The sequence below is a fragment of the Protopterus annectens genome, chromosome 5.part1 (assembly GCF_019279795.1).
Source record: "Protopterus annectens isolate FY-2018-M chromosome 5.part1, PAN1.0, whole genome shotgun sequence".
Classification (NCBI taxonomy): domain Eukaryota; kingdom Metazoa; phylum Chordata; order Ceratodontiformes; family Protopteridae; genus Protopterus; species Protopterus annectens.
The window spans coordinates 737416423-737442911 of record NC_056736.1 but is presented as its reverse complement, the minus strand read 5'-3'; the positions used below and the strand labels follow the sequence as shown (position 1 = coordinate 737442911).

Below are 26489 nucleotides of genomic sequence, written 5' to 3'. Positions count from 1 at the left end.
CTCCCATTTTGTTGGCTGTGTTTTCCGGCTAGATTTGTGTCTCATGTTCAATAGAGACCTGGATTGAAAAACTCCAAGATGTAACAAGTGTAAGAATATCTATGCCAAAAAATGCAGTTTCGATTAAGTTTATTAAGAGGTTTGCCTTATTTTTTTTCCAGAGTGTATCTTTTTGCAGGATTATGTACATAATTGTTGGAGATGAATTGTTCAACCCTCATCAGTCAGAATCTGTAGTGCTAGAGATCATACTTTGGCAGCCATGGTTTGCTGTGGTTAGGAATTTCATATTTTCCAACATAAAGCCATCATGGATTTGGAATAAGCTTAGGGGATGCATGAAAGTGTGTGTTAATGCCCACCTAGCAAAAGATCAGTGTTTTTTTTCTTCTGCTTTTCTGTGTATTGACACCTGATTTTGTCAGTTGCTTTAGTTTTCACTGAAATTGGACGTCAGCAAATGGATTTTTGTTGAAAAATCATGTAAACAGTCTCGGTCATTTCTTATATGATTTTTTCCTCCTCCTTTCTCTACATAAAGTTATTTCAAAAAGTTGTTATTCACAAGATCACGTAATCATGCATTTTCCTCTTTAGAGTACGAAAGTAAATACGGAAAAGCTGACGTTGCTATCTTTTTTGTTTTGTGGTATTAAACTGTTCTCTTGCACTATGCTTTTCTTGGTAGTAGAGACCTCCGAGCTGTATTGTTTGATTCACACTAATCATTACGCAGTAAGTCATACATAAAATTAAGGAGTTACTCCATATCCAGATGGAAATGTTTGTTCACAAAGTAAACTTTCAGTTTTCTGACTTCATTTGACTGTTAATTCATGAAAAATCATTCAGTAAAACCAAGTAAAAATGTCATATGTATAAATGTAAAACAAATTGTAATGTAATAGTATATCTCATAAAATTGTATGTTTTATTGTGTTTTCATCAGCACTAAGTTTGTGCCATTAGCTTTTTTTTATTTGTACATTGTCACAAGGTGATAAACTGGCTATGAAAAACACTTCTTTTATTACAGAAGAGTCCTTTGCTTTGTCTTTGAATCAGTTTCTGTAATTGGCAGTTGCATTTCCAGAGGAGGAGAAAATCGCTGAAATTCTGTTATACATTCTAGATGTAAATTTCTCTGGTACTATGCAGAAATAAAAATGGACAATGTTATATACCTCCTGTATGGCAATAACACTAGTATTATATGGAGAGAAACGAGGACATCCTAAAATCTGATCATCTGTTCTCATCAAGGAAGGCAAACAAGGCCTAAATGTGAATGTAAATAAAATAAAACACCAACATGTCCCATCAGAGCTTATTCCACAGTAACTTTTCCTACATTTTGCTTATGACAGAACATGTGGGATCTCACTTAAGTGTCTCTACTTTCATCAAACATTGCGGTATTGATTTTCGATATAGAAACATGTCAGGCTTTGTTTTGGCAATATTTCAGAGAATCTAGTTTTAACTAACACCTTGACTTACTCTTTGAACTGCTCATTTCGGCCTGTGTCTTGCATTTAGTGCCACAGATGTTCTCTTACTAAGATAATTCACTTGTTTGCAGTACTTGTTGCTGTGCTGTATCTTTAAGGCAGACGGTCATGTAGTGACGTGGATTTCCCTTCATCATCTCACATTTTGTATCTGTGTCTTTAAACCCAAGGGTACTCGTAGAATACTGGGCATCTTATTTGCAATTCATGGTGTGCTTACACTGTTACAGTTTTATTCATTGTTTTCTTATTGTAAGGTATAGCTTTATAACTGTAAGAAATTAACACAGCATTAGATTGTGTTGCATTTATATTAGTTGTTTTAATGGTGTACATTCAGGGAGAGTGCTGACTTACATATGTACTCTGTAAACTGGAAATGTATCCCTGGTTAGGCATCTATGTCTCTTAATGGACACAGGTAACCTGTAAATGGTTCATCTCCCAGGCCCATGCTTACACTTATCAAGGATAGCAGAATTTGTCAGAGATTTGGGATGCATGGCTAGGCTTAAAAAGGCCCTTGTGGTTGTTAGCCTGATAAACACCTATGAACATATAAATGGCATAAAGTGTCTGTGCAGTGAGTTAAGACAAAGTATAATGTTTTACACCATTGTGCAACTACTGTTATGAATGTATTTATTTATATTTGTTACTGCGGTATGGTTCAGCACAGAAGTACAGATGTGTGCAGGCAATTTGCATAAAGAAGAAGGAATAATAAACATACAAAATTCTACAGGAGAGCCATGACATTTACATATTTAAAAGATGTAGAGAATGATTACATTGAGGGTAAGAGTGGTGTGTGTGTAAACACTGAAAATAGCAGTAGGCATGTAAACATAATGGTAATGATATCACATACAAATACATACAGTATGTACATAATAAATCTGGTGAACTCCTGACAAAGCAACTGCCAAAAGGTTTCAGTTTACAGTTGTATACTTTTGTGTTTTGTTCATTTTCAGCAGTGGAGAAGGCAGAATCTCAACAACAAATCAAACCAAACTTTGGGTCGTGGCTAAAAATGTTCATCTACCCCGTTAAAGTAAAAATAAATTAAAAAAAGAATACTCAGCAGTGCGCTGTGTTTATGAGTAGAGCTCCATGTGTATTAAATTTTAAGAATAGAGTGTGTTCTTTTTGCATAATCTTTTTAAAAATTCATGCTGCAATAACCATTGGAGGGTGAAAAAGAACCATACATTGAAGTTTGGCAAGGATCAGAGTTAGTGTTTGTGACAATGTGATATATTGCCAATTGTGCCAGGGAGAGTGGGGCAGTGTATTTGTGATATGTGATAGCATGACTGGCTGGAGTTTTGTGTCATTTGATTACCACGTTGACTTGTACAGATGCTTGTGTTAAAAATGTATCAACAGTGTTATTATAACTGATTAAATGTTTATGTTTAAACATAGAATTCTGGAAGGGAAGAATAGAAGTTTTTGAAATTGTTCTATAGCTTTCAGATACTGGAACAGATCTTAGCAGATCTCTGTGTGTGTATTGTATCAGAGAAAGGTGATCAAATGTGATGTCATTCCATAACCAGCACTGAGAGGCTGGAACTCTCACAGCAGTTTGTTTTGTTATGTTTTCTTTGGAACCTGATATAAATATCTATGACAGTTATCACAGTAAGTCAGTTAGTTCAGTTTTAGTTAGAAGCTAGTCATCTTGCCTTGTGGAAGTAAGCATCTTGGCATCTAATCTTGACTTGCTGTATTAATCAAGTTAGCCAGGGAACAGGTATTCTTTAGACAGTCAGGAAATAGTGAGATTAGTTAAGTAGTGTTTTTCTGAATCTGTCCAACTGTGTTACTTTTATTTCTTCTGTGACTAAAACTCTGATATTTATTGTACTTAGATATTTAGTATTTTCATGTTTTCTATTTTATTATTTATTATTAAATATTTTTATACCTTTCATTGTGGCTGGTCTTCTAGAGAATAATTTTAACGTCTTGAGAGTACTTGTGTTTATTTTAGTGACACCTTGGCCACTTGAAAAAGTCTTGCTGCTTTGTTTCATAGGTAGGTACTAGGCTATCGGCCCTGGGGGCCTATACAAGCCCAGCCAAAAAGGTACCCTGGCTTTTGCCACCCAAGAAAATTATTTTCCTGTGCCACTGTCAAGCAGAGCTACAGAAGTGATCCCTGGGGTGAATTTCCTATTTCCCATCCAATCATCAAGATTTTTCTTGAAGAGTGCTAATAAGGAGCTTTGCTTGATATAGATAGGTAGTTTATTCCAGAGTATCGGAAGTCACTGGGACAGGAATCTATCCCTCCAGCATGTTCTGTTTATTGTGGTAACAAGGTTTAGGTCCCTAGAGCGTGTAGCACGGAAGGATTGGTATTTCTTTAAGTGGAGCATGTCCAACAGCTCTGGGTTTGACATAGCTTTGTATGTCAGGCAGAGATCACCTCTGAGTAGGCAATATGCGATGGAGTAAAGCTGGAGTTTTTTGAGAAGGTCTGCCTAGGGCATCTGTTTGAGGCCGGTAATCCACTTTGTGAGGTATTTCTGCGGCCTTTCCAGTTGTTGTAGATGTCTTGTGAGGTACATACCAAAAGGGGCGTTGTACTCTATAATGGGTCTAATGAGTGATGAGTAGAGGGGAACAATGAACTATTTTTTTCTGGATGAGAAACCTTTTGTGATGAGGTGTGCCACGTAGAAGGATTTCCTGACTACTGTGGCGATGTGATTATCAAAGGAGAGACTACTGTCCACCTGTGTCCCAAGGTCTCTTATCACACTTTCGGTGTTAAGTATACTACCGCCTATGTTGTAGATCATGGGTACAGAGTTTTTACCAAAGGGGATGACAATGCACTTTTTGGCATTGAGCTTGAGGACATGGCTTTGACACCAGGCATCTGTCTCGGTGAGGCCCTTTTGTAGGATGTCCACATCATTAGGAGTTTTGATTATGGCTCCTAGTTTGCAGTCATCTGCGCATTTCATTAGCTAAAGACCTTCTGTGTTAGCCTGTACTTCAGAGAAGTAGATACCAAACAGGAGAGGACCCAGGACTGAACCCTGTGGTACTCCACTTGTCACTGGTCTGAAGTCAGATTTGGAGTCTGCTACTTTCACAGTGTGGGTTCTGTCAGTGAGCCATTTGGCAACCCATCTTGTGACATAGGGATTTATACCTAGTTTACTGAGTTTATCTATAATTCCACAGTGGGGGATGGTGTCAAATGCCTTGGCAAAATCTAGATAGGCTGTGTGAACCACCTTACCCTCGTCTATGGCTTTGGTGACTGCTTCAAAGAAGTCTATCAGGTTTAGGAGACATAATCTACCTTTTACCAATCCGAACTGGGTGGGGTCCAGAGTTTGGAGATTACCAATGTCTTTGTTTATAAGTTCCATGATGATACGTTCAATGGCCTTGCAGACCAGGCTCGTCAGGCTAATGGGGCAGTAGTTCCTGGGGTCCATGGTGGCTCCCCCCTTGTGGAGTGAGATAACAGTCGCTGTGCGCCATTCAGTAGGCTCAAAGCCTGAGGTGAGGCTATGATTGAACATGGTACTTAGTTGGGGTGCTGGTTTGTTCTGCAGTTTGTGTAGAACGCAGCCTGGGATGTTATCTGGTCCCATGGATGCTGTGTTCTTGACTTTGGAGAGTATGTTTTTTACCTGTGCAGCTGTGATTACAGGAACTTTGCATTCTTCCGGTATAGAGATGGGCTCATTAGGGGGTGAGAGGGGGGTAAAGTTAGCACTGAACCTATCTGCCAGGATGTTACACACTATCATTTATATTAGTGTTGATTTTACCCTTGTAAGGGCCTTGGAGTAATTGACTGGTGGCAGTGTGATTAGCTTATCGTTTGGGCAGAAGGGGTACAGATAGTAAATGTGTGCCAGCCTTTCCCAGGTGTGTGTGTGAAAATCAAATACCCAGGTGTGGGGTGTATCAGTTACTTGGAACTGGGACATAGTGCTCTAAAGTGCGTCTTATTTGGGATCTGGAGAGACAGATAGTCCAGTACCAGACAGTAAAGGAAAACCTTCATTCGATCTGTAGTCAAACCTTATTCACCATAAAATCCAACCAAATGAAGCTAAGCGCTTTCACCCACATACATCTACTGAGCTTTACACGTGGTGAACTGTTCGTCCTTTTGGTTGTAGTCCAGTCCCTGGTCTGGAGTGTGTTCCCTGTGTGCTCTTGGGGGAAGTTGTGCTTGATGCAGAGAACTGCATCTGAAGATACAGTGTAAATCCATTCCTGTTTTTAGTGACCGCCTCTCACTGGTGTCAGTTGTGAGGATTCATAGTTCCTCACTTAGTAAAATTTGCCATTAATCTCAGAAATAGCTTCACTTAGCATGCACTTACAAATAGGAAATCTTGAATGAGAATATGTACCCTTTCTCTAGATTAATAATATGTTTGATTTTATTTTACCAGTACCCTACCTCTCTATTAATAATACCCCTGACTTTATTTTACCTTTACTTTACTGTACAGTACAAGCAGCTACCATCTTTTAAAAAAGTGATAAGAATACACAGTTTGTTAAAAAGAGTTGATTTCTCAGGCTGGGTGGTAGGTGAATGGAGCAATCTACCTAAAAAAGAGCAATTTATGTAACATACAGAATTTAAAAATGCATGTGAAAAACACAAGGCGGTTCTCATGCAAATATGGAAAAAATGAAAATAAGCTGCTGGTTAACTAGCTTACCAAATAGGTATTAAAATGGACATACATGTGGCGAGTACTTATGTTCTTGTGCCAAAAGCTGTGTTTCTGCTCACATTATGTTACTGTGCCTGAGTTATGTTGTTTGATGTTCCCAGGAAACAATGGAAAAATGGTTGAGATGAGGGCTACTGAGCTCAGTTTTGTTGTATGTTGGTGAAAAGAAGAAAAAAATAGCAAAACAGCAAAGGTAGTAGTAGATGGAATGAAGTTAATGTAATAAAACTGTAATGCCCTCAATTTCGGTTAGATTTTCTACTACAGTTATTCTCCTTTTGAGTGTGCATGTCTTGAATGCATTTTACTTGGAAAGAAATTTGTTTCAGATATTTATAGGTTAATATTGATTATGTGGTAGAATTTAATGTAGAAAGCTAGGCTGTAAGAAAAATGAGAATTTAATTTTATTATTCAAGTAGCAGATGAAATATTAAACTGATTGTGAAGCTAGACTGTGGTACTAATTGGTGCCTGAGCAGCAAGATAAATGAACATTTTTTATATATGATCATAAGCTGCTTTTTGTAGACAGCTCTTAAAGTGAGAGGCATTATTTTCTTTACAAATTACACCTAGTATTTAAAAAAATGGATTATAGTCTGCAGCTTATGTATTTGTAATTATACATGTGTTCTCCTACTGTGTCACTTTTAATATGCTTCCCTGTTCTTTGACAGTCACAATGTGCTCAGTATGCCGCTGACAGAAGGGAGGAAGAGAAGATGTGTGACCACCTTATCAGCGCTGCTAAACATCGGGATCATGTAACAGCAAACCAGTTGAAGCAAAAGATCCTTAACATTTTGACAAATAAACATGGTGCCTGGGGAGCAGTGTCTTTAAGGTAAGGCTAATTTTGTGTGCGGTTACTTTGTTTACCGTGTAGTTACATGATGAGGTAGTAGACGAGAATATGCTCATTCATGACATGAAAGAACACAGGTTGCACAACTCTTGCTGACAAGAATGCTAGGTTTAAAGATGATAAAGACCCACTTGTGTTATTTCTCTTTGATTCCTAATATAAGTCCAACAGATGCTGTGTTGCTGTCTACATTTAGATGTGATGGACACATGGAGTAGTAGTGCAAGAGGTTTATAACCGGAAGTAAACGTGCAAACATTTAAAGGATTTGAAAGTTTTAATAAATAACCCAAACCCTGGGACAGCTGTAGCAGTAGTACAAGAAAGGTACATAGTACAACGGTTTACAAATGTTTAGGTGCACATCAGTCATGGGCTGAGTAGGAATGACTTAATACTTAACTTTGCACAGCCATTTAAATGTACTAACTAGTTTTAGCCATCAAATATCCAAAATATTGTGACAAGTGGACTATGATGTTTGCAGATGACATTGTGATCTGTAGTGAGAGAAGGGAACAGGTGGAGGAGTCCCTGGAGAGATGGAGATATGCTCTAGAGAGAAGAGGAATGAAGGTCAACAGGACTAAGACAGAATATATGTGTGTGAATGAGAGGGAGGATAGAGGAAAGGTGAGTATGCAAGGAGTAGAGATGGCGAAAGTGGATGAGTTTAAATACTTGGGATCAATAGTTCAGAGTAACCGTGAGTGTGGAAGAGAGGTGAAGAAGAGAGTACAGGCAGGATGGAGTGGGTGGAGATGAGTGTCAGGAGTGATTTGTGACAGACTAGTACCTGTAAGAGTGAAAGGGAAGGTATACAAGAGGGTAGCGAGACCAGCTATGTTATATGGGTTAGAGACAGTGGTACTGACAAAAAGGCAAGAGTTTGAGCTGGATGTGGCAGAGTTAAAGATGTTAAGATTTGCACTGGGTGTGATGAGGGTGGACAGGATTAGGAATAAGTATATTAGAGGGTCAGCCCAGGTTGGAAGGTTTGGAGACAAAGCCAGAGAGGCAAGATTACGTTGGTTTGGACATGTGCTGAGAAGGGATGCAGAGTATATTGGGAAAAAGATGCTAAGGATGAAGCTACCAGGTAACAGGAAAAGAGGAAGGCCTAAGATAAGGTTTATGGATGTGGTGAGAGAGGACATGCAGGTGGTTGGTGTGACAGAGCAAGATGCAGAGGACAGGAAGAAATGGAAACAGGTGATCCGCTGTGGCGACCCCTAACGGGAACAGCCGAAAGAAGATGATGATTGTAACAAGCATTTTAAAAATGTTTTAAGTTTAATTTAAGCTACCACGGGGTTCTTGTGATCATTATCAGGACAAACGACACCTGTCTCATAACGTGAAGTATAAAACCATGTTTTTGTGCAAACATGTGGTAAAAGTAGTAGAATAAGGTTAATTAATTTGTTTAGTTTACTTGTATGCAGTCTTCGTAATAAGTTGCTGTCACAAAAGCACAGGCATGTACATACATAAACATAGACACACTACCAGCATATCCTTTCATTCAGTTTGTACTTGAAGTAAGATGTTTTTGCCCTTTATTGCGTTACCTGCTGTGAGATTGCGTATTAGCCTTTGCCATCCTGCTAGCATTCTGTCCATGACAAGATAATGAGTTCTTTTTAATTACTGTTTGTATTTACTATCCTATACCCTGTTCCAGGGACTTTATGTTCACACATTGTATCCTGCGGAACAGGGATTCTGTGTTGGTACATTCTGAAACAACATGAAGAAGGTGTTTCTCTTTGTTGGGGCAGTGTTACACACATAGCTTAGTCTGTGATCTATAAACACCCATTCCAAAGACATTTTGTAAATTGGTGATTATCCAGATTTGCCTGTAAGTGTGCATGTCATATGTGTACAAGCACAATTGTGCACATTTATTTCTTTTGCATTTATTAAACACCCTTGTCTGACCTGGGCCTTATGGCAAGAAAATTACATCAAGTCAAGTTGCAATAATTTAATGAGCTAATAGAAGGTTTTAGAATAAATGCGAAGTAAAACTTAGTTGAAAGAAAAAGTTCAGTACAGTACATGGTACTAAAATGAGCATCTCAGAAATACCATGGGAAAGAAGATAGCAAAATAGAATAATTCATAAATTAACAGGACATGCTGGAGAGAGACGTCTGTCTTCCAGAGATTCCCACTCCTCTGGAACAAACTTCCAGTTCACGTAAAACAGAGCTCCTCAATAACCCTGTTTAAGTGCAACTTAGACAACTGGATGGGAGACCTTAAATTTACCTTGGGGTATCACCTATGTCCCTCTTAAATAAGGGCTGTCTGTGCTGATCACAGACTTGCACACCAAATATAGACAATACAACTTGGTCAATAAGGGTATAACATAGCTAGGCTTATAAAGGCCCTAGGGTCAATAGCCTAGTAACCTCCTTTGAACCTTATAAGGCTTAGCAATCCACTGATCAAATCCTAATTGGGCAGAGTCGTCTTCTTCTTCTTTTGGCTGTTCCCGTTAGGGGTCGCCACAGCAGATCATCTGTTTCCATTTCCTCCTGTCTTCTGCATCATGCTCTTTTACACCAACCGCCTGCATGTCCTTTCTCACCACATCCATAAACCTTATCTTAGGCCTTCCTTTTTTCCTCTTACCTGGCAGCTCCATCCTTAGCATCCTTTTCCCAATATACCCAGCATCCCTCCTCAGCACATGTCCAAACCAACACAATCTCGCCTCTCTTGCTTTGTCTCCAAACTGTCCAACCTGAGCTGACCCTCTAATATACTGATTCCTAATCCTGTCCGTCCTAGTCACATCCAGTGCAAATCTTAACATCTTTAACTCTGCCACATCCAGCTCTGACTCCTGCTTTTTCGTCAATGCTACCGTCTCCAACCCATATAACATAGCTGGTCTCACTACCCTCTTGTAGACCTTCCCTTTCACTCTTATTGGTACCCGTCTGTCACAAATCACTCCTGACACTCTTCTCCACCCATTCCACCCTGCCTGTACTCTCTTCTTCACCTCTCTTCCACACTCACCATTACTCTGAACTGTTGATCCCAAGTACTTAAACTCATCCAGTTAAAAATACTTGAGATATATCCTTGCAGTACACAGATCAGAGCCTAAAAAGAGTATGCAAATGTTCAGTGTGATGTCTGATATTGATATGAAAATATCAGAAATGTCTTGAAAAAATTAGCAAAACAGAGTAATACATTAAAGATTATCTACACACAGACCAAAGAAGTAAAAAGAGATGGTTGACTGAAAGTTTGCATAAATAGTAATTGTTATTTAGAACTATGAAAAATTATAAATAAAAATGAAAAATAAGAAGTGTACTACCAAGCTGAGAATGATGTTGTCAGACACATTAAAGGAAGTTGCATGAGTGCATGCATCCTGCAAAAAACTGGGATTGGTATCTCTGTCTTATATCCACTGAGTGCTGGGACAGGATTTTTTCCCTTTAACCGTGAATTACATTAAGAGGGTAGCTGGAAATTGATTGTAACCTCTACATTTTTTTAAATATATAATAGAAATGTTTGCATGTTAGTATCTGCTGCTTGAGTACATTTTATTTGCCTTCACTGTTTCTCTGATTATATGTTGTCTGAAGTAGTTAGCAATTAGAACTTCAGGATCTTTTTTCTAAGGCAGAATTGGAAGGAACACTGACGCCAATCTGTCAGAGCTTGGCCTGTTTAGTGTTTGATTGTTCTGTTACAGGAACATGTCATGAGGAAGATGCATGACTTGAATCTCAGAGCAGCGAAGCAAAATTCCTGTTGATGATATCTTCTAAAAGAAATTCTTAAAAATGTGTTGTTGATTTTTCCTTTATTAGTTTGATGGCAGAATCATAGGACAGTATACAGAGCAGCCTGGAAGGGCAATTATTTGGCAGATATACCCCCTAGATGCTTCTTCAGATTCTACAGAAGGAGGCGGCTTTGGAGAAAATGTAAAAGAAAGTGTAAGCCTCCAGGTATAGCTATCTTAACAAGAGGAGATTGAGACATTAGTGCTAGCAGTAGAAAATGTGATATGAACACGCAGCATGAGGTTCTGATCAGATTTGTACCATCTGTGATAGAGAAGAAGGTATTATTCTTAAGCATATTTTCAGAGAGGGGGCTGTCCCCCCATGTGTGGGCCTTGTCCCACATGTCTGATCTCTGTATGTACTACCTCCAGGACAGCACCAACATGGAAGAATGGGAAGCACATTTATTCCCTTCCTTCAACTCAAGAGACTGGATGTGTGGAGGTTTGTCTTCGTATTTAGGGGAGCAGGGGGGCATGCCTGAAATACTGTATGGGAGGAAGATTAAGCTCAGTAGATTTAAGAGGTGCATTAATATTTGATAAGTCAATGTAAACCAGAAAATATACTTACAGTAATCAAGAAGTCTTAATTATTGCCCAAGAGAAAAAAAAAAAGAACACAAGAGTTGTACATTTTCATAAGTCGGAATAGACCAGACAATGTATTCTACTGGTCAAGAAGTCTTAATTGTTACTCAAGAAAAAAAAACACACAAAAGCTAAATAGATTGGTGGAATTGCTTGCGTTGAAGTTTTAGTAGCTCAGAAACAGAATTTACATGGATAACATGAGACTGCTGAGAATCCATGAAAATCTGAAGGCAAGATTTGAAGTCTTACTTTTATGGCAACATCCTAGGGCTCCAAAAGCCTAGACAAATCCATGGATCTGATGGCTAGGGTAGGCACCACTAAAGATGTAAGCCAACAGGCTTGTAGATGTTCTGTAATGACCAAGAAATGATTAATTTTCACTTGAGGCATCAGAGAAAGCTTTTCCTGTGTACCTAGGTATTCATGTGCATTTAGAGTGTGTTAATCTGCCTTCATGAGGCATCATTTTAAAGTTTACATCTCCTTGCCATGTGCATTTATAGTATATGCAACAAAAAAAGTGCATTTGTGTACAGAGCCTTCAGCTATGAGACATTTTGCCAGTGTGATCTGTTCAATTCACTTGGAAATATGTGACACATGCTCACTAAAATCTTTGTATAAATTTGCATATTGTTTCCCTCCTTTGAAATATCCACATTTGTAAATCACAATAGGCATAGTGTATTCAGTATAATAAAAATAAAAACAGAAAATTTAAATAGCTTGCCAGTTTCATAAGTTCTGAAACCATTTCAGGTGTTCACAAATATACACTCATTGCAGTTGCCAAATGGATGTGTCCCATTTAAATGATTATTTTTTCCAGGTATGCAGATGTTAACAAATACTGAACTAAAAGTTCATTTCATCTAAAAACTGTTCTAGGACAATTCCCTACAGTATTCTCAATAACTTCATTAGTAGTTAAAACTGCAAAAGGGTTTTACAAAATATTCTAATAGCATAACTATCAGCAGCATATTTTGTAACAAAAAAGTGTAATTATTTGTCAGTTTTGTTTTCTTAGCTTGTAAAATATAACCACAATTGCTGTGCTTCTGTGTTATCATATGCATGTTTATTCATAAAAGGTATAGCCTACTAACAAATATTTCTTTAAAAAATGCAATTTTGGCTCATATGTCTGCTTACTCATGTGAAATGATCCTTAAGTATATTTCCCTTGTGCTGTAAATGACAACTTTATTGAATACGTCTTCAGTGAAGACCAGCCACCAAAATTCACTTCAGCGAACCACAGAATTTTGCGCAAGCACTTGGCCTACCAACCATCTAGAACACACAATGGACTAAATCAAATCTACCTAAGAGGAGGGCTTTGTCCCCACATCACCCCAATGTAGAGGGCTGCACCCCTAACTATATATACCAACTCTGAGATTATACTACAGTGGGGAAAAGGGCAAAGCTGAGGTGATGGCCAACTGTTTGCGAACTGTGGGAAAAATGTTGTGGTTTGCTGAAGTGAATTTTGGTGGCTGGTGCTCGCTGACGATGTATTTGATGAATACGTATTTCGCGGAATTAATGTAGACCTGAAACTTTGAGCTGTCTTTATAGACTGCCAAACAATAGAGTTACTTGGAACAATGTCCTGAGTTTTTTTAAATGATGCATGCTACATGTTCTGTAAAAGGGAAGTATCTGATTAAAGTAGATTTCTTTTTTGGCATCACTGTTTTCATATGATGACCAAAGATTTCCATTCTACCATCTTTGTGTGGAAATCTAACCCCCCCTAGGGTTTTGAGAGAACTTGGATGCTGTACCCCCTTGTCAAAAGACTTTATTTCAGTAGAGTGTTGATCAAAGTTGTTATTGTTAGTAGAAATCCTCTGCACTCTAATGAATTCACCAAAGGGAAAGAACACCACTAAGTGAGGCAAATGGGCACTGGAGACTAAGTGCAAGAGCAGTATGGAGGACAGGCCATCACCTAGGCAGCCATGACAAGTGGCTGCATTTTCATTTGGTACCTTTATATCCCATACCTCCTTCAACTGTCATGCTGTTTACACTATGAAGAGGAAATCACAATACTCGGCCCTTAAGTATGAGTGCTACTACACATGTATCACTGTAGCTACAGTGGAAGGAACTCGTTTGTAATCTTTGCATTGTACTTTCCCTGTGCTGTCCTTTTGCAGTTTACCTAGCTTCCCCCAGGATTTTCCAGTATGGCAAGATGAGCAGCCCTTTCTGTCCAAGGATGGTAAGATGGGGTCAGCTCACTCCCACCTTCCCTGGATGAGTTGGGATCAGCTGCTCACCCCACCTTCCTTGGGTGAGATGGAGTCAGCAGTTCACCCCCACCTTCTTTGGGTGAGTTGGGCTCAACAGCTCACTCTCACCTTCCCAGCAGCTCACTCACACATTCCCTGTTTTACTCTCACAACACATAGCTTACTTTTAAATTCTATATTTTCTGGGTTTCATCTTTCTGCATCATTGAGACAGTAGTAATGTACTGTGACCTTTGATACATCATTAATGTTATATGATGTAAGTGAAAATGAGACCGATAGTGTAGTATCCATATTTTTTGGTTGTTTGTTAACCAAGATGGGCAAGACCCATTTTCAGCAGAATCTTGGAATCTGGGGGAAAAATTTACAACAGATATGTTTATAAAGTACAAATAATATTAAGGTAACACACTGTAAAACCATTCACTGTAGGTTTGACAAAATCAGTGCAGTAAAATAATCAGTGTCACAGAATTCAAGGAGTTTGGTTAAGTGACTTGCTGAAGGTCACAGTGTGGGCAGATTCATACCCGGTACCCTTGGCACAAGAAGCAGGCGCTGTAGCACTCCTTGCTGCCTGCCATGCTTGTGGTTTAAGATGACCTCATATGAAGAGACACTTCAGTTACACAGCTGAGACTCACAGACATATGATTATAGTTTGAAGTGGAGATGGAAAATGATTAAATGTGGGCAGAGGAATTGGAAATAAGGAGAGAGCAGGATTTTAGAATGTAGGTCCTTAAGGAGAATAACACAACAACCTTACAGAACATTGTTTGTAATGTAGCAGAAAGTATTCTATGAACTTAGAAAACATGGGAATGAACAAAGGAGATTTTATCAATAGGGATGACTGTAAGTAGGGGCATAGAAAATAGATGAGAGATTTTATCAATAGGGATGACTGTAAGTAGGGGCATAGAAAATAGGTGAGAAAAAGGGGCGTGAATTTTTTGGAGAAAGTTAGAAAAAACTAGGTTTTGGGAGTAAATAACTAGTGAGGGAAAGGTAATAAAGTGGGCTGACGTCAAATAGAAGTTTGAACTTAAAGGTTAGAGAATGGCTACTCTATTACAGATTCATAACTGAGTGCATTCTAACAGAAAGGGATAGGCGACTGCTAAGTGAAAGACCAAATTTGGTAAAGCTTTTAGTTGTGTCTAGAGCAGAAGCTGCTTTTAAAGTGATAATTAGTAGGGCATATAGAATATTGCACGTTGACTACAAAAATCATTCATAGGAGCTAGAAGAGACTGGGAAAAGAAAGTGAAAACACAGTTTTCCAAGGAACAATACTGGAATGTCTGTATGGCACCTAAAATGCAAGGAAGTCCATAAAATTTAGGATTTTTGTGTGGAAATGTTTGTATAGATATTTTATACCCCAAGCAGACTTCATAGAAATTTTCCTCCAGTAGATGACAAATGCTAAACGTGTGATGATAAAGAAGATCTTAACTGAGAGCATGTTTTTTGGGAATGTAATGAGATGACAGATTTTTAAAATTCTCTACAGAGTACTTTGTCAGGAATTTTGAGTAAGCAGATGATGTAACTAATATTGTATATATGATGTTTTGTAACTTATTGTATATGGAAAAATATTTATCACCTTTTAAGACTTCTATGTTTGTTTAAGCAGGTTCTTGTAGTAAATTATTGGGTGATGAGATGTTGTTTAATGGGAGCAGTTTGACATAAAATGAGAATGGCTGGTGGCTTATGTTGTTCCTTGAAGGCTGTTTGCCAAGGTACCAGAAGCATCATTAAAAGTTGGAGTTTGTTTCCAGTGACTGCCTCCTGAGTGTATTTTTTGGATATTTTGTGTTGCTCTGTATTTGGAGTTGTAACGAAGGAAATTATTATTTTAATTTGGTATATCAGATCTGTATTGCCTAGTCATCTTAAGGCCTACGTTTTAATCTGTTTTGCTGCCAAAAAAAAAAAAAAAAAAAAAACAGTTACTTGAAAATGGAAATCAAAATCTAAACTAATTGTAATTGAAGTAGTGAGTATTATAAAATAAATAAAAGAACTGACGGTGGGATCTTTAGAAAAAGGTAGGAGCAAATTACATAGAAGCAAATGGAAGTTGTGGGAACAGTACATGCAGAATAATTAATATTCAGCAATATGAATATGAGTGAGGTTTTAAGGGAAGGCAGAAATTTTTCATTTTATTTTATTTTATTTGACATTTGTTTGCTGGGAAAGTTGGCTGGGGACTTAGGATCCCGTTTTCAGCAAAGGCCCAGGGAAAACAGCTCCAAGGTACATAATTATATATTACAGTAGAATTATTATAAAACTAAAAATATACATGTCAGAAATTGCAGTAGAAGAGATATGTCCAATTTTTGCAAGGTAATGGAGGATTTTATTTACAATCGTGGTTAATTATTTGAATAGGAAGAAGGAAAGATGTACAACAATAGGGAAAGCATAGGGGTAGGTTCAGAGTGTGTAGAAAGGAAATGGTGTGTGCAGTAAGAATAGCTGATGTGGGAAGAGAGGAGAGGTGTGAAGGGGTAACAGAGATGTAGTCAATATGTACGTATAAATGAAAAAGAAGTAGGTGGGAAAGAATGTAGTGAAAGTATAGTAAGCAGCAATGGTTGTTGTAGAGGTAGTTAAGGGTGCAGTGGTTGTTATAGAGGTAGTTAAGGGTGCAGTGGTTGTTGTAGAGGTAGTTAAGGATGCAGTGGTTGTAGAGGTAGTTAAGGGTGCAGTGGTTGTTGTAGAGGTAGTTAAGGGTGCAGTGGTTGTTGTTGTAGAGGTAGTTAAGGGTGCAGTGGTTGTAGAAGTAGTTAAGGGTGCAGTGGTTGTTGTAGAGGTAGTTAAGGGTGCAGTGGTTGTTGTAGAGGTAGTTAAGGCAGAAGGGCTATAGTATTAAGTGGGCTTAGAGCAGGAATAGATCATGCTTTGCTTAAGAATTTTTCAGTGCACATTTAAATGAGAGAAAGTTGGAGTTTTTTCTAATATTTGAGGGAAGATTGTTCCAGGCTTAGGCAATGTAATGGGAGAAGAGGCATTTTATTTTCCAGCATTTATATTGGGCTTATAAACTTACAGAAGTTGTTTGTCTTTGGATCTTAGTGATCTAGTGGGAAGGTAGCTAGGAAGAATGGAGGACAGAGCAGGACAGGCAGTGGGTTTATGTATAATGTTGTGGTCTGTTAAGAGTTATATGAAGGTAAGATGTTGAAGTAGCTCTAGCCATCTTAATAATTAGAGAGAGGTGCAGTGATGAGTAGAATAAGGAAGGAATGTGGCAAATGTTGCCATTGTATTGTAGCAGGCTTCAAGTTTTAATAATAGATGATGTGAAGATTGGTAAGGATATTTGTGCAATATAGTAGGGAGGATAATAGGTATTAGCAAGAGTGCTTCTGGTGGATTGCTTAAGAAAAGAAGAATATGTTTAGATCTTGGCTAATTTTTGGTAATTTTTTTTGTTACTTTGTATGTGGTGATCAAATTTTAAGTTTTCATCAGTGATTATGCCTATCAGCTTTGTGTATGGGACTGCTTCAATCAGACAGAGCATTATTTGAGGAATGGATTTTAAAATGTGGTTTATTATTTACCCTTTTGGGAGAAAACCTAGGACTTTTATTTTACTGGGATTAAGTAGAAATTGGGAGTTGTTTAACCAGAATTGTATATATGAAAAAGCGTCTTGGTTCATGAGTTGCAGGTTGGTTAGGTTATTAGATGAGCAAATAATAGCTGAGTTATCAAAATATTGACTTAATTCTCTCTCAGCTCCAGATCATCCATTCTATCCTATACCAGCCTTCCTACTTCCCAGCACTATCCCCTCTCATCTCCCATTATTCTCCCTCCAGACCTTTCCGAAGCTCTAACCAAGACCTACTACAAATCTACAAACCCAAGTCTAAATTTGGATGCAATATGTACAGCCATCACCCCACTATTGCCTGGAATAGGCTCCCACTAGAAATCAGGACCCTTACACATCCTAAACAATTTAAGACAGCCACCAAAGAGCACTTTAAAAGTCACTGGTCCTGCCACTGCACTCACCCATAACATCCCCTACTTTTCATACCTTAATCTACTTTGTGCCCTTAACTCACTCTTCTCACTAGCTCTCTCTAATCTTCCTTGACTACTCTTTCTACTGTCTTCTAAAATCTATTAAGCAAATTGCCTCAGAGAAACATTCTATTGTAATTGTCTTGCCTTCATGCAACTACATCATGATAAAACAGTTTTTTTAACCACTTACCCCAAAAACTATACTCATCTTAATGACATATTTCTTTTTATACATCTTGAAATAGTTATACTCCTAATATTGACACTGTATAACATTGTATTGCTACTTAATGCCTTGTAATAATCCTGTAACATTGCTGTTTAATACTAATTTATAATGAAAATTGTATAATATGTTGGAACTCTTCTCCCCAGGCATCCACTGAAACAGGGCTCTTCAGCTCAGTCGGACAATCCCAGTCAACAAATGTAAAATAAAATAAATAATAAATAAATTTCTTAGTGGATAAATGATTATTTATAAAGGTGTTGACCAGAAGCGGCCCAAGGATGGTGCCTTGGGGAACCCCTGTGATGATTGGTAAGAAAGGAGAAAGAGAGCCAAGAGAGCCATGCTACATAAGTGACTGATGTCTGTCAGATAACGTTTAAATCATACAAATCAGGGTGGTGTGAGACCATGAGAAGAACACGTGTATAATAGCTTAGTGTGTGAGACTGTATCAAATGCTTTACAGAGGTCTAGAAACCATGCAGAAACACATTGACTAGTCTCTAGCATAATTTATGGCATCCGTGAAAGATAAGAGAGTGGCTGATGTGCTGTGATGTGGTCTGAAGCCATGCTGTGTTGGGGACAATAATGTGTTATCGCAAGACCATTAATGAGTTGTATATATGGATACATTTTTCAAGTATTTTGGACAAACGTGATAGGATGACAATGGGGCAGTACTTAGAAAGATCAAAGGAGTTGGCTCCTTTTTGAAGGGGGATAACATGTGCCTTTTCCCAGATACATGGGACTATGATTCAGAGACTGATGTGTTGATAAGAATACTTACTGGGTACGCTATGGCCTTAGCATCACGCTGGATGTATTCTGCACTGAGGTTATCTGCAGAGGTTGAACTGGGTTTAAGTTTTAGCAGAAGTTTCTTTATGATGTTGGTGGAAACTGGGTGGAGCATAAAGGTTAAAGCAGTAGCAGTGGGACATGGAGTGAAGCCAGTATTTATTATACTCTTTATAGATGGATTTGAAGCCAGTATTTATTATACTCTTTATAGATGGATTTGAAACAAAGGACTGATTAAAATAGATAGAGCATGGATATTGTTTCATATGACGTTGGAGTTGTTGTTGATGAAGTGACAGTTGAAGAGTTCAGAGTGGTTAGACATGTGATATTAAAGTGATTTACTGCTTTATTGAGATGAAGAGTTTTTAGGGTAGACCAGGTAGTTGATCTTAATATGTTTAGAAAGGTCTGTATATTGAATCTTCTTAGGTTATGGATTGTCATGTATAGATGTGTACTTGGAGTATGTTTTAATATTCTAATGGTATAAGATGGCAGTTGATCACTAAGTGTGTTAGGATGGGTACCTGTTTGTGTATACTTACTTGGACTGGATACTAGAATCCAGTCTAAGGTTGATCCATGTGTGCTGTTTTTATCGTACCTTGTAGGGGATGTTACTAGTTGAGAGAAGTTGTAATGATTTAAGGAGGCAGTGGGAGAGGTACATGTAAGAGCTAGCCAGTTAACATCACCAAGAATGATTGTTTTGTAAGTGATATTTCTAGAAATCCAGGATAGGATGTTTCCAAGTGTAGGGATGTTTTGAGCTGGGGGGATAAATAACTGATATACACAGGTTCTTTGAATGTTTTATTTTTAGGATAGTTATGAGTAGATGTCCTTCTATTCATATGCTACAGTATCCATAGCTTGGGGGAGTCCGCCTCCAGTTGACACATATGTCTGTCCATTATACCACACTTAAACTGCTAATGCAAAGGTATGTGTGACGAGCCACATCACACAGCATACGCCAGCCATAAACAGACATTGGGTATAAAGCGGATGTCAGCATGCACCTACCTCAGAACTTTTCTGCTGCCTTATTTTTTGGACAGTTATGAGTAGTTCAGAATTATCAAATTTGGGGATGTGGCGAGAATAATTAGTAACAGTAAAGAGATTATTCTAAAATAAGGTAATTCCACCTGCTTTTTTGTGATCTGTCTAGTTTGATTAAGTTATACCCTGGGGGGAGTATTTCAGCATTTTATGTTAGGTGTAAGCCAGGTTTCTGTGGCAGCTAAGAAATCGTGTGTGTAATGCAACCCAAGCATGGAAGTCTCAGATGTTGTTGCAAATGCTTCAGAAATTGAGGGTAATGAATTTCAGATTTTTGCTATGTGATGAATTTGTAGGGTTAGGGGTAGAGGTTGGGCCTGGATTGGGGTGAACATCACCAGAGGGAAATGAAGTGTAAGTGGACAATCATTTAAGTATAAAAGGGGATTTAATTATATAGATTGAGACTTAGTGACTTTGGAATTGCATTGTAAACATTTTATTTTTTGAGAGCAATATGTATCGGTTTGAAGTAGGTTAGGTGATATGTTAGAGGAACTTTGTGTATTATGAGGAATGGCTCTGGTTGATGTTATGAAAGTGATATGGGAATTGGTATTGGATGTGTTGTAGCTTGTTTCTAGAAGCAGGAAAAGAAAAGCTAGCGAAACATTATTATGGGTGTTACTGTTGAGGAGGACATGGTGTTCGCTTCAAATGCGTGTAGTAAGGATTTTGAATAATTTTGTAATTAGAGAAGATAATTAAAATACAAGGAAGTAGATGCAGTTAAAGGTAGAATAAAGTGGTATTGGTTGTGGTACAAGTATGACAGATTGTAGTGTGAACAAGAGAGATGTAGTTTAAAGATGGAAGATCTTTCGGGGGAAGAGTCAGTGATGTATAGGACAAAGAATGTTTTAAATTGCTGGTTGGTGTAGTGGGCTGAGCAAAGAAAGTATAAGTCAAGGAGTAGTGGGGTAGGTGGGATTTGGGGGGGTGGTAGAGTAGGGGAGTGCTGTGAGCTCGATTGTAGTGAGGGTGAATGGAGTGGGAAGAACCCAGTCACAAATGCATGACTGTCAAGAAAAACAATCATAGGTTCATAGGTTGGTACTAGGCTGTCGGCCCTAGGGCCTATACAAGCCTAGCCATAACAATTCCCTGGCTATTTCTTCCCACAATATTTACTTCCCTGGACCTCTGTCTAGCAGGGCTACTGACGTGATCCCAGGCATGAATTTCCTATCTCCTATCCAATCTAGAGTTTGGTTTAATGGTAACTACTATAACTACTGAATAATTGCATAGCATTATTACAGGTATGGATTAGGTAGACTGCAGTAAGGACTCCACAATAAGAAATAGGGGTTATTAGGAATAGTAAGAGAACAGATCAAGGAATACAACAGGCAATAAGATGTGCTAAGGGAAAAATAAAATAACTAGAAAATCGTATAGCAGGGTAGTAACGCCATGATGAAGATTAATAGTAGAGAAGAGAAGAATGGAAAGCAGTAAGGGGTGACTAGTGTATTCCACTGGTGTGCTGCAGCGCCGGTTAGAGGTATTAAAAAGTAATGTGGGATTATACAGCAAAATACAAGACCTACAGCAGTAATTCACAGGCAGGAGCCGAACACCTAGTCCTAGTGAATGGGTGAAGCCTGTTTGCTTTTGGTCAAGGTCTGTTGCAGGGTGGTGGAAGCAAGTCCTTACCTAAGAGAAATGAGAGAGAGCTAGCATGAATGGATACATTAAAGTGGTCAACAGAGAAGAAAAGAGACCAGGAAAAATGTTGGAGAAGCTGTAGGAGGACACAGAAGGGCCAACAACAGGCCTGATAGTTTTTGGCCAGGAAGAGAGGAAATGTAGAGACTAGTGTCAGTTATGATAGTGAAACAGTAGCAGACATGGACAGAGACAGTAGTAATATAAGCTGAAAACAGCAGCAGTTGTAATTCAGGCAGTATAGTGAAAAACTAAGTGCTATTTTAGCTAAAAACAGTATACAAAACAATAATATAAAATATCTAGCAACAGTAAATTGTGTCAGCATTAGTGACCACAGTTGAAATCAAAGTATGAGCAGGGTAACGACCATACCATTGCAAAATATGTAGGGAAAATGACTCGTAAGTGTAACAATTCATTGCAGATCAAGACGTCATTACAACACATTCCTTAGGTTAAAAGGCTTTAAAAGAAAAAAAAATTGAAACTCCAGCTTTTGGAACATAAGTTATTTTGAAATGAAGTCACAGTAAAAAAAAATCAGTGAAATAGTACCTCAGTTAGTTTGCTCACATCACTGTGGACATAGGGATGACATACTATATATACTATAAGTAAAAGATGGTGCGAAAGACCAGAAGGGAGTTTTAAATTATGCAGTGCATTATGGGATATGCAGGAGAAAAACTATGTAAGCCATGTTAACATTTATTTAAAGTTCAGACTTAATGACACAGGGGGACCTCGTTTGCAAATGAACATGTGTCAAGAAAAACAGTCAGTAAGGAAAAGCTGGAGCTCAGTTTAATGGTAATTACTACAACTACTGAACGATCGCATGCGATTATTACAGGTACTGATATGGTAGACTAGAGTAAGGACACCACAATAAGAAAAAGGGGTTATTTGGAGTAGTAAGAGAAGAGACCACGAAATGCAACAGGGAATAAGGTGTTCTAAGGGAAAACAAAATAATTAAGTAGAAAAACATATAGCAGGGTAATAATGCTGTGGGGAAGATTAATAGTAGGAAGTGAGGAGAAAAATGGAAAGCATTAAGGGGTAGTAAGTGCATCTCGGTGGTGTGCTGGAGAGCTGGTTAGAGGTATTAAAATGTAATATGAAGTATACAGCAAGTAAGTCACAGGCAGGAGCAGAACACATGGTCCGAGTGATTGGGCGAAGCCAGTTGTCCAAATAATTCATAGTGGCTGTAATATTCAGCAGCTGCCTGGTGCAATTATATTACATTCTGATGCTACAGCAGTCTTCTACCATGATGATTTTCTGTTTTTGAAATGACCCCTCAAAGACCTACCAAGTACCCATGCAACAAAACACAGTCATCATCCCTAATACATTTCTCAAAAGGGTCTAAGTTCATAATTCTTCAGAAACCAGCCAGTTTTGTTCTAAATATAGGAGAAAAATAATTAAGCAATATAAAAAGATTGCACTAAACTCTTCCAACTTTTCCCTCTGATATCTGTGTGCTTATGACATTTTAAACATTTGATTATTTAATAAAGATACTTGAACATATTTTTGAAAAATCAATAAAAGAATTAAAGAAGAAGCCCTGCCATGTAGTGACCTTCTCCCAGATGTGGATTGTAAGTGTCCAGGTTTATTTGTTAAAGATGTTTTACATGACACTGGTCATTGTCTGCGCCTCATCAGTGCAGTGATATAAATGACAGGGGCATTGCAAAAGGAGACAGAAAAACTGAGTATGTTGTACCTCAGAAGCTGTGTGAAGAGTGACTGCTTATAACATGCTCAATCCTGAAGAAAAGAAACAACGTAATGATAGAAATATGTCACAGAGCATTCTATGAATGTAATTATCTCAAGGAAATCGGTAAAGTTTCATTGTGCAGCCTGTGCCAGAATAATCGGCATAAGAGAACATCAGAGCAGTTTAAGAAAACAGTTTGAGTGGTGTACAGGGGGAAACTGGGAGAAAGCATTGTTTCACATAAAAGGTACTGAAACACCCTTCACAAAATGAAGATGCCAAAAACAGTGAGTTCATTCAAAAAAGCATGAGACAGTCAAGGAACCATTTTTACAAAGACTGCGGATGGTGATAAGGTATTAGTATACTAGGATTGGAGCGGTAATAAGGTATTGGTATACTAGGATTGGAGCGGTAATAAGGTATTGGTATACTAGGATTGGAGCGGTAATAAGGTATTGGTATACTAGGATTGGGAGGGGGGATAAGGTATTGGTATACTAGGATTGGGAAGGGGGATAAGGTATTGGTATACTAGGACTGGGGAGGGGAGATAAGGTATTGGTATACTAGGATTGGGAGGGGGGATAAGGTATTGGTATACTAGGATTGGGAGGGGGGATAAGATATTGGTATACTAGGATTGGGAGGGATAAGGTATTGGTTACTAGAATTGGGAGGGATAAGGTATTGGTATACTAGGATTGGGAGGGGGGATAAGGTATTGGTATACTAGGATTGGGAGGGGGGATAAGGTATTGGTATACTAGGACTGGGGAGGGGGGGGATAAGGTATTGGTATACTAGGATTGGGAGGGAGGATAAGGTATTGGTATACTAGGATTGGGAGGGGGGATAAGGTATTGGTATACTAGGAGTGGGAGGGCGGGAATAAGGTATTGGTATACTAGGATTGGGAGGGAGGATAAGGTATTGGTATACTAGGATTGGGAGGGGGGATAAGGTATTGGTACACTAGGATCTGTAGCTTCTCCTTTGATAATGTGCAGATGACTAAAAAGACCTTTGCTGTCCTTATCCCATCAGAATCCTTGTTTCATTCTATATATAAGGATGGAAGGCAAAATGTAAGTAAGATCTAGTTTAGACTTTTCACAGTATAGTCAAAAAACTGTCATTCTTTAGGTATTTGGTGTACGGTGTGCTAGAAGCTTACAGCTATGGATCTAATTTATTCAGTGTATAAATTAGAGTGGTGTGAAGGAGGTCAAGCAGCTTTAAACTGAACCATATTCCGGGAGAAAAAAAGCGATGACATACGTGATGACCAGGTGGGTGTGCATAGGTAATTAATCTTTAATGAGTCAGATTGTGTGTTCCTGTGTCTTGCAATATAAATATAAATTAGCAAACTACACAAAATGAGGATCTTTGAACTATATTCCACACTGTGTGTTAGTAGCGTTATCACTTGTCAAATGCCACATGGCTGTTAGATTTTAAGGAACGTGGCAATATTTTGAAGTTTCATTTTTGGTCTGTAACACTGTACAGCCTTGCTTCTTCCTCACATAATATAATTTTTTTAAGTGTTATTATTTACAGGTGAAATTTATCCTGCCATTTACTGTTTTATACTCTGATAGCCCTATGTGTTTTGTAACTCCAGTATATATATCAGAGACTTTTCTATATGTACAGGTATTGTGATGGTCTGACAAAATGTATCATCTGAGTTAGTCTGATTCATTTGCCCACACATGTTGCTTCATGCTTAAACTATTTTCCTGCCAGCATCAGCTCTGTTGGCAATTTCTTTTCATTATTTTCTCCTTCCTCCTACTACTTTACCTCAGTATCAGGTGAGGTGCCATAGCTGCAGATGGCAGTAGGTTGTTTTGTCTGGAGAAGTGACTGTATTCAGGTATGATGGCAGTACGTCTCATTCCATCTCATCAGTAATTCAAAGACCAGGCTCTTACTTTCATTTTGTTCAGTTGTGGACATAGATTTGACCCTAATACTGCATACGATGTAAGGAAACGAAGTGCAGTGCGAGGGTAATTGTTTATAGTGCCAAGTAATGCTGTGCATCTCTCATGGAACGAAGTGCAGTGCGAGTGTAATTGTTTATAGTGCCAAGTAATGCTGTGCATCTCTCAAGAAACGAAGTGCAGTGTGAGTGTAATTGTTTATAGTGCCAAGTAATGCTGTGCATCTCTCATGGAACGAAGTGCAGTGCGAGTGTAATTGTTTATAGTGCCAAGTAATGCTGTGCATCTCTCATGGAACAAAGTGCAGTGCGAGTGTAATTGTTTATAGTGCAAGTAATGCTGTGCATCTCTCATGGAACGAAGTGCAGTGCGAGGGTAATTGTTTATAGTGCCAAGTAATTCTGTGCATCTCTCATGGAACGAAGTGCAATGCGAGTGTAATTGTTTATAGTGCCAAGTAATGCTGTGCATCTCTCATGAAACGAAGTGCAGTGTGAGTGTAATTGTTTATAGTGCCAAGTAATGCTGTGCATCTCTCATGGAACGAAATGCAGTGCGAGTGTAATTGTTTATAGTGCCAACTAATGCTGTGCATCTCTCATGGAAATCTCTCACTGCACTTTCCATCCAGGACGACTTTGCTGCATTCCATGATACATGTGCCATGTTAAGAATAGACTAATTTTAATTTGCTTGTATGTTTCCTTAAAGTATAGCTATAGTGAAATCATGTGCATACGTTGCCGTTGTTTCAGACGTGTTTGATTTCATTTTAATACCACTTGTAATGAAATTGTTCTAGTACTTCATTTCCTGCTTAGGATGCTTGCCATTAAAGGGGATGCTTGTATACAACGTAACAGTGTATGTACATTTGCAACAAGCATGGTTAAAAGCAGCTTTTTAAAGTTCATCCGTAGCTCATACTATTCAGAAAGTCATGATATCTGTAATCTTGAGATGATCTCTTAAAATTCATTGACTTTCTACTTGTGCTATGAATATAGCATGCTTAAGTACACATGATACTTGATATGCTTTTTGCATCATTAAATATTTGTTAAATGGATAATTAGGCTGGTCCAAGGACTTTTTTTTTCATCTGTGACCTGAGCCAAAGGCAGGCAAACCAAGAAAGG

The 26489-nt window shown here is 38.3% G+C and overlaps 1 protein-coding gene across 1 annotated transcript in view; it reads left to right on the top strand.

The window, feature by feature from the left end:
* Positions 1 to 26489, top strand: part of NBEA (neurobeachin) — a 4581458-nt gene that overhangs the window by 2972466 nt on the left and 1582503 nt on the right. The window contains exon 43 of the mRNA XM_044072852.1: positions 6925 to 7091. Coding sequence (XP_043928787.1) covers positions 6925 to 7091 — 167 coding nt within the window. The remainder of the gene's footprint in view (positions 1 to 6924; positions 7092 to 26489) is intronic.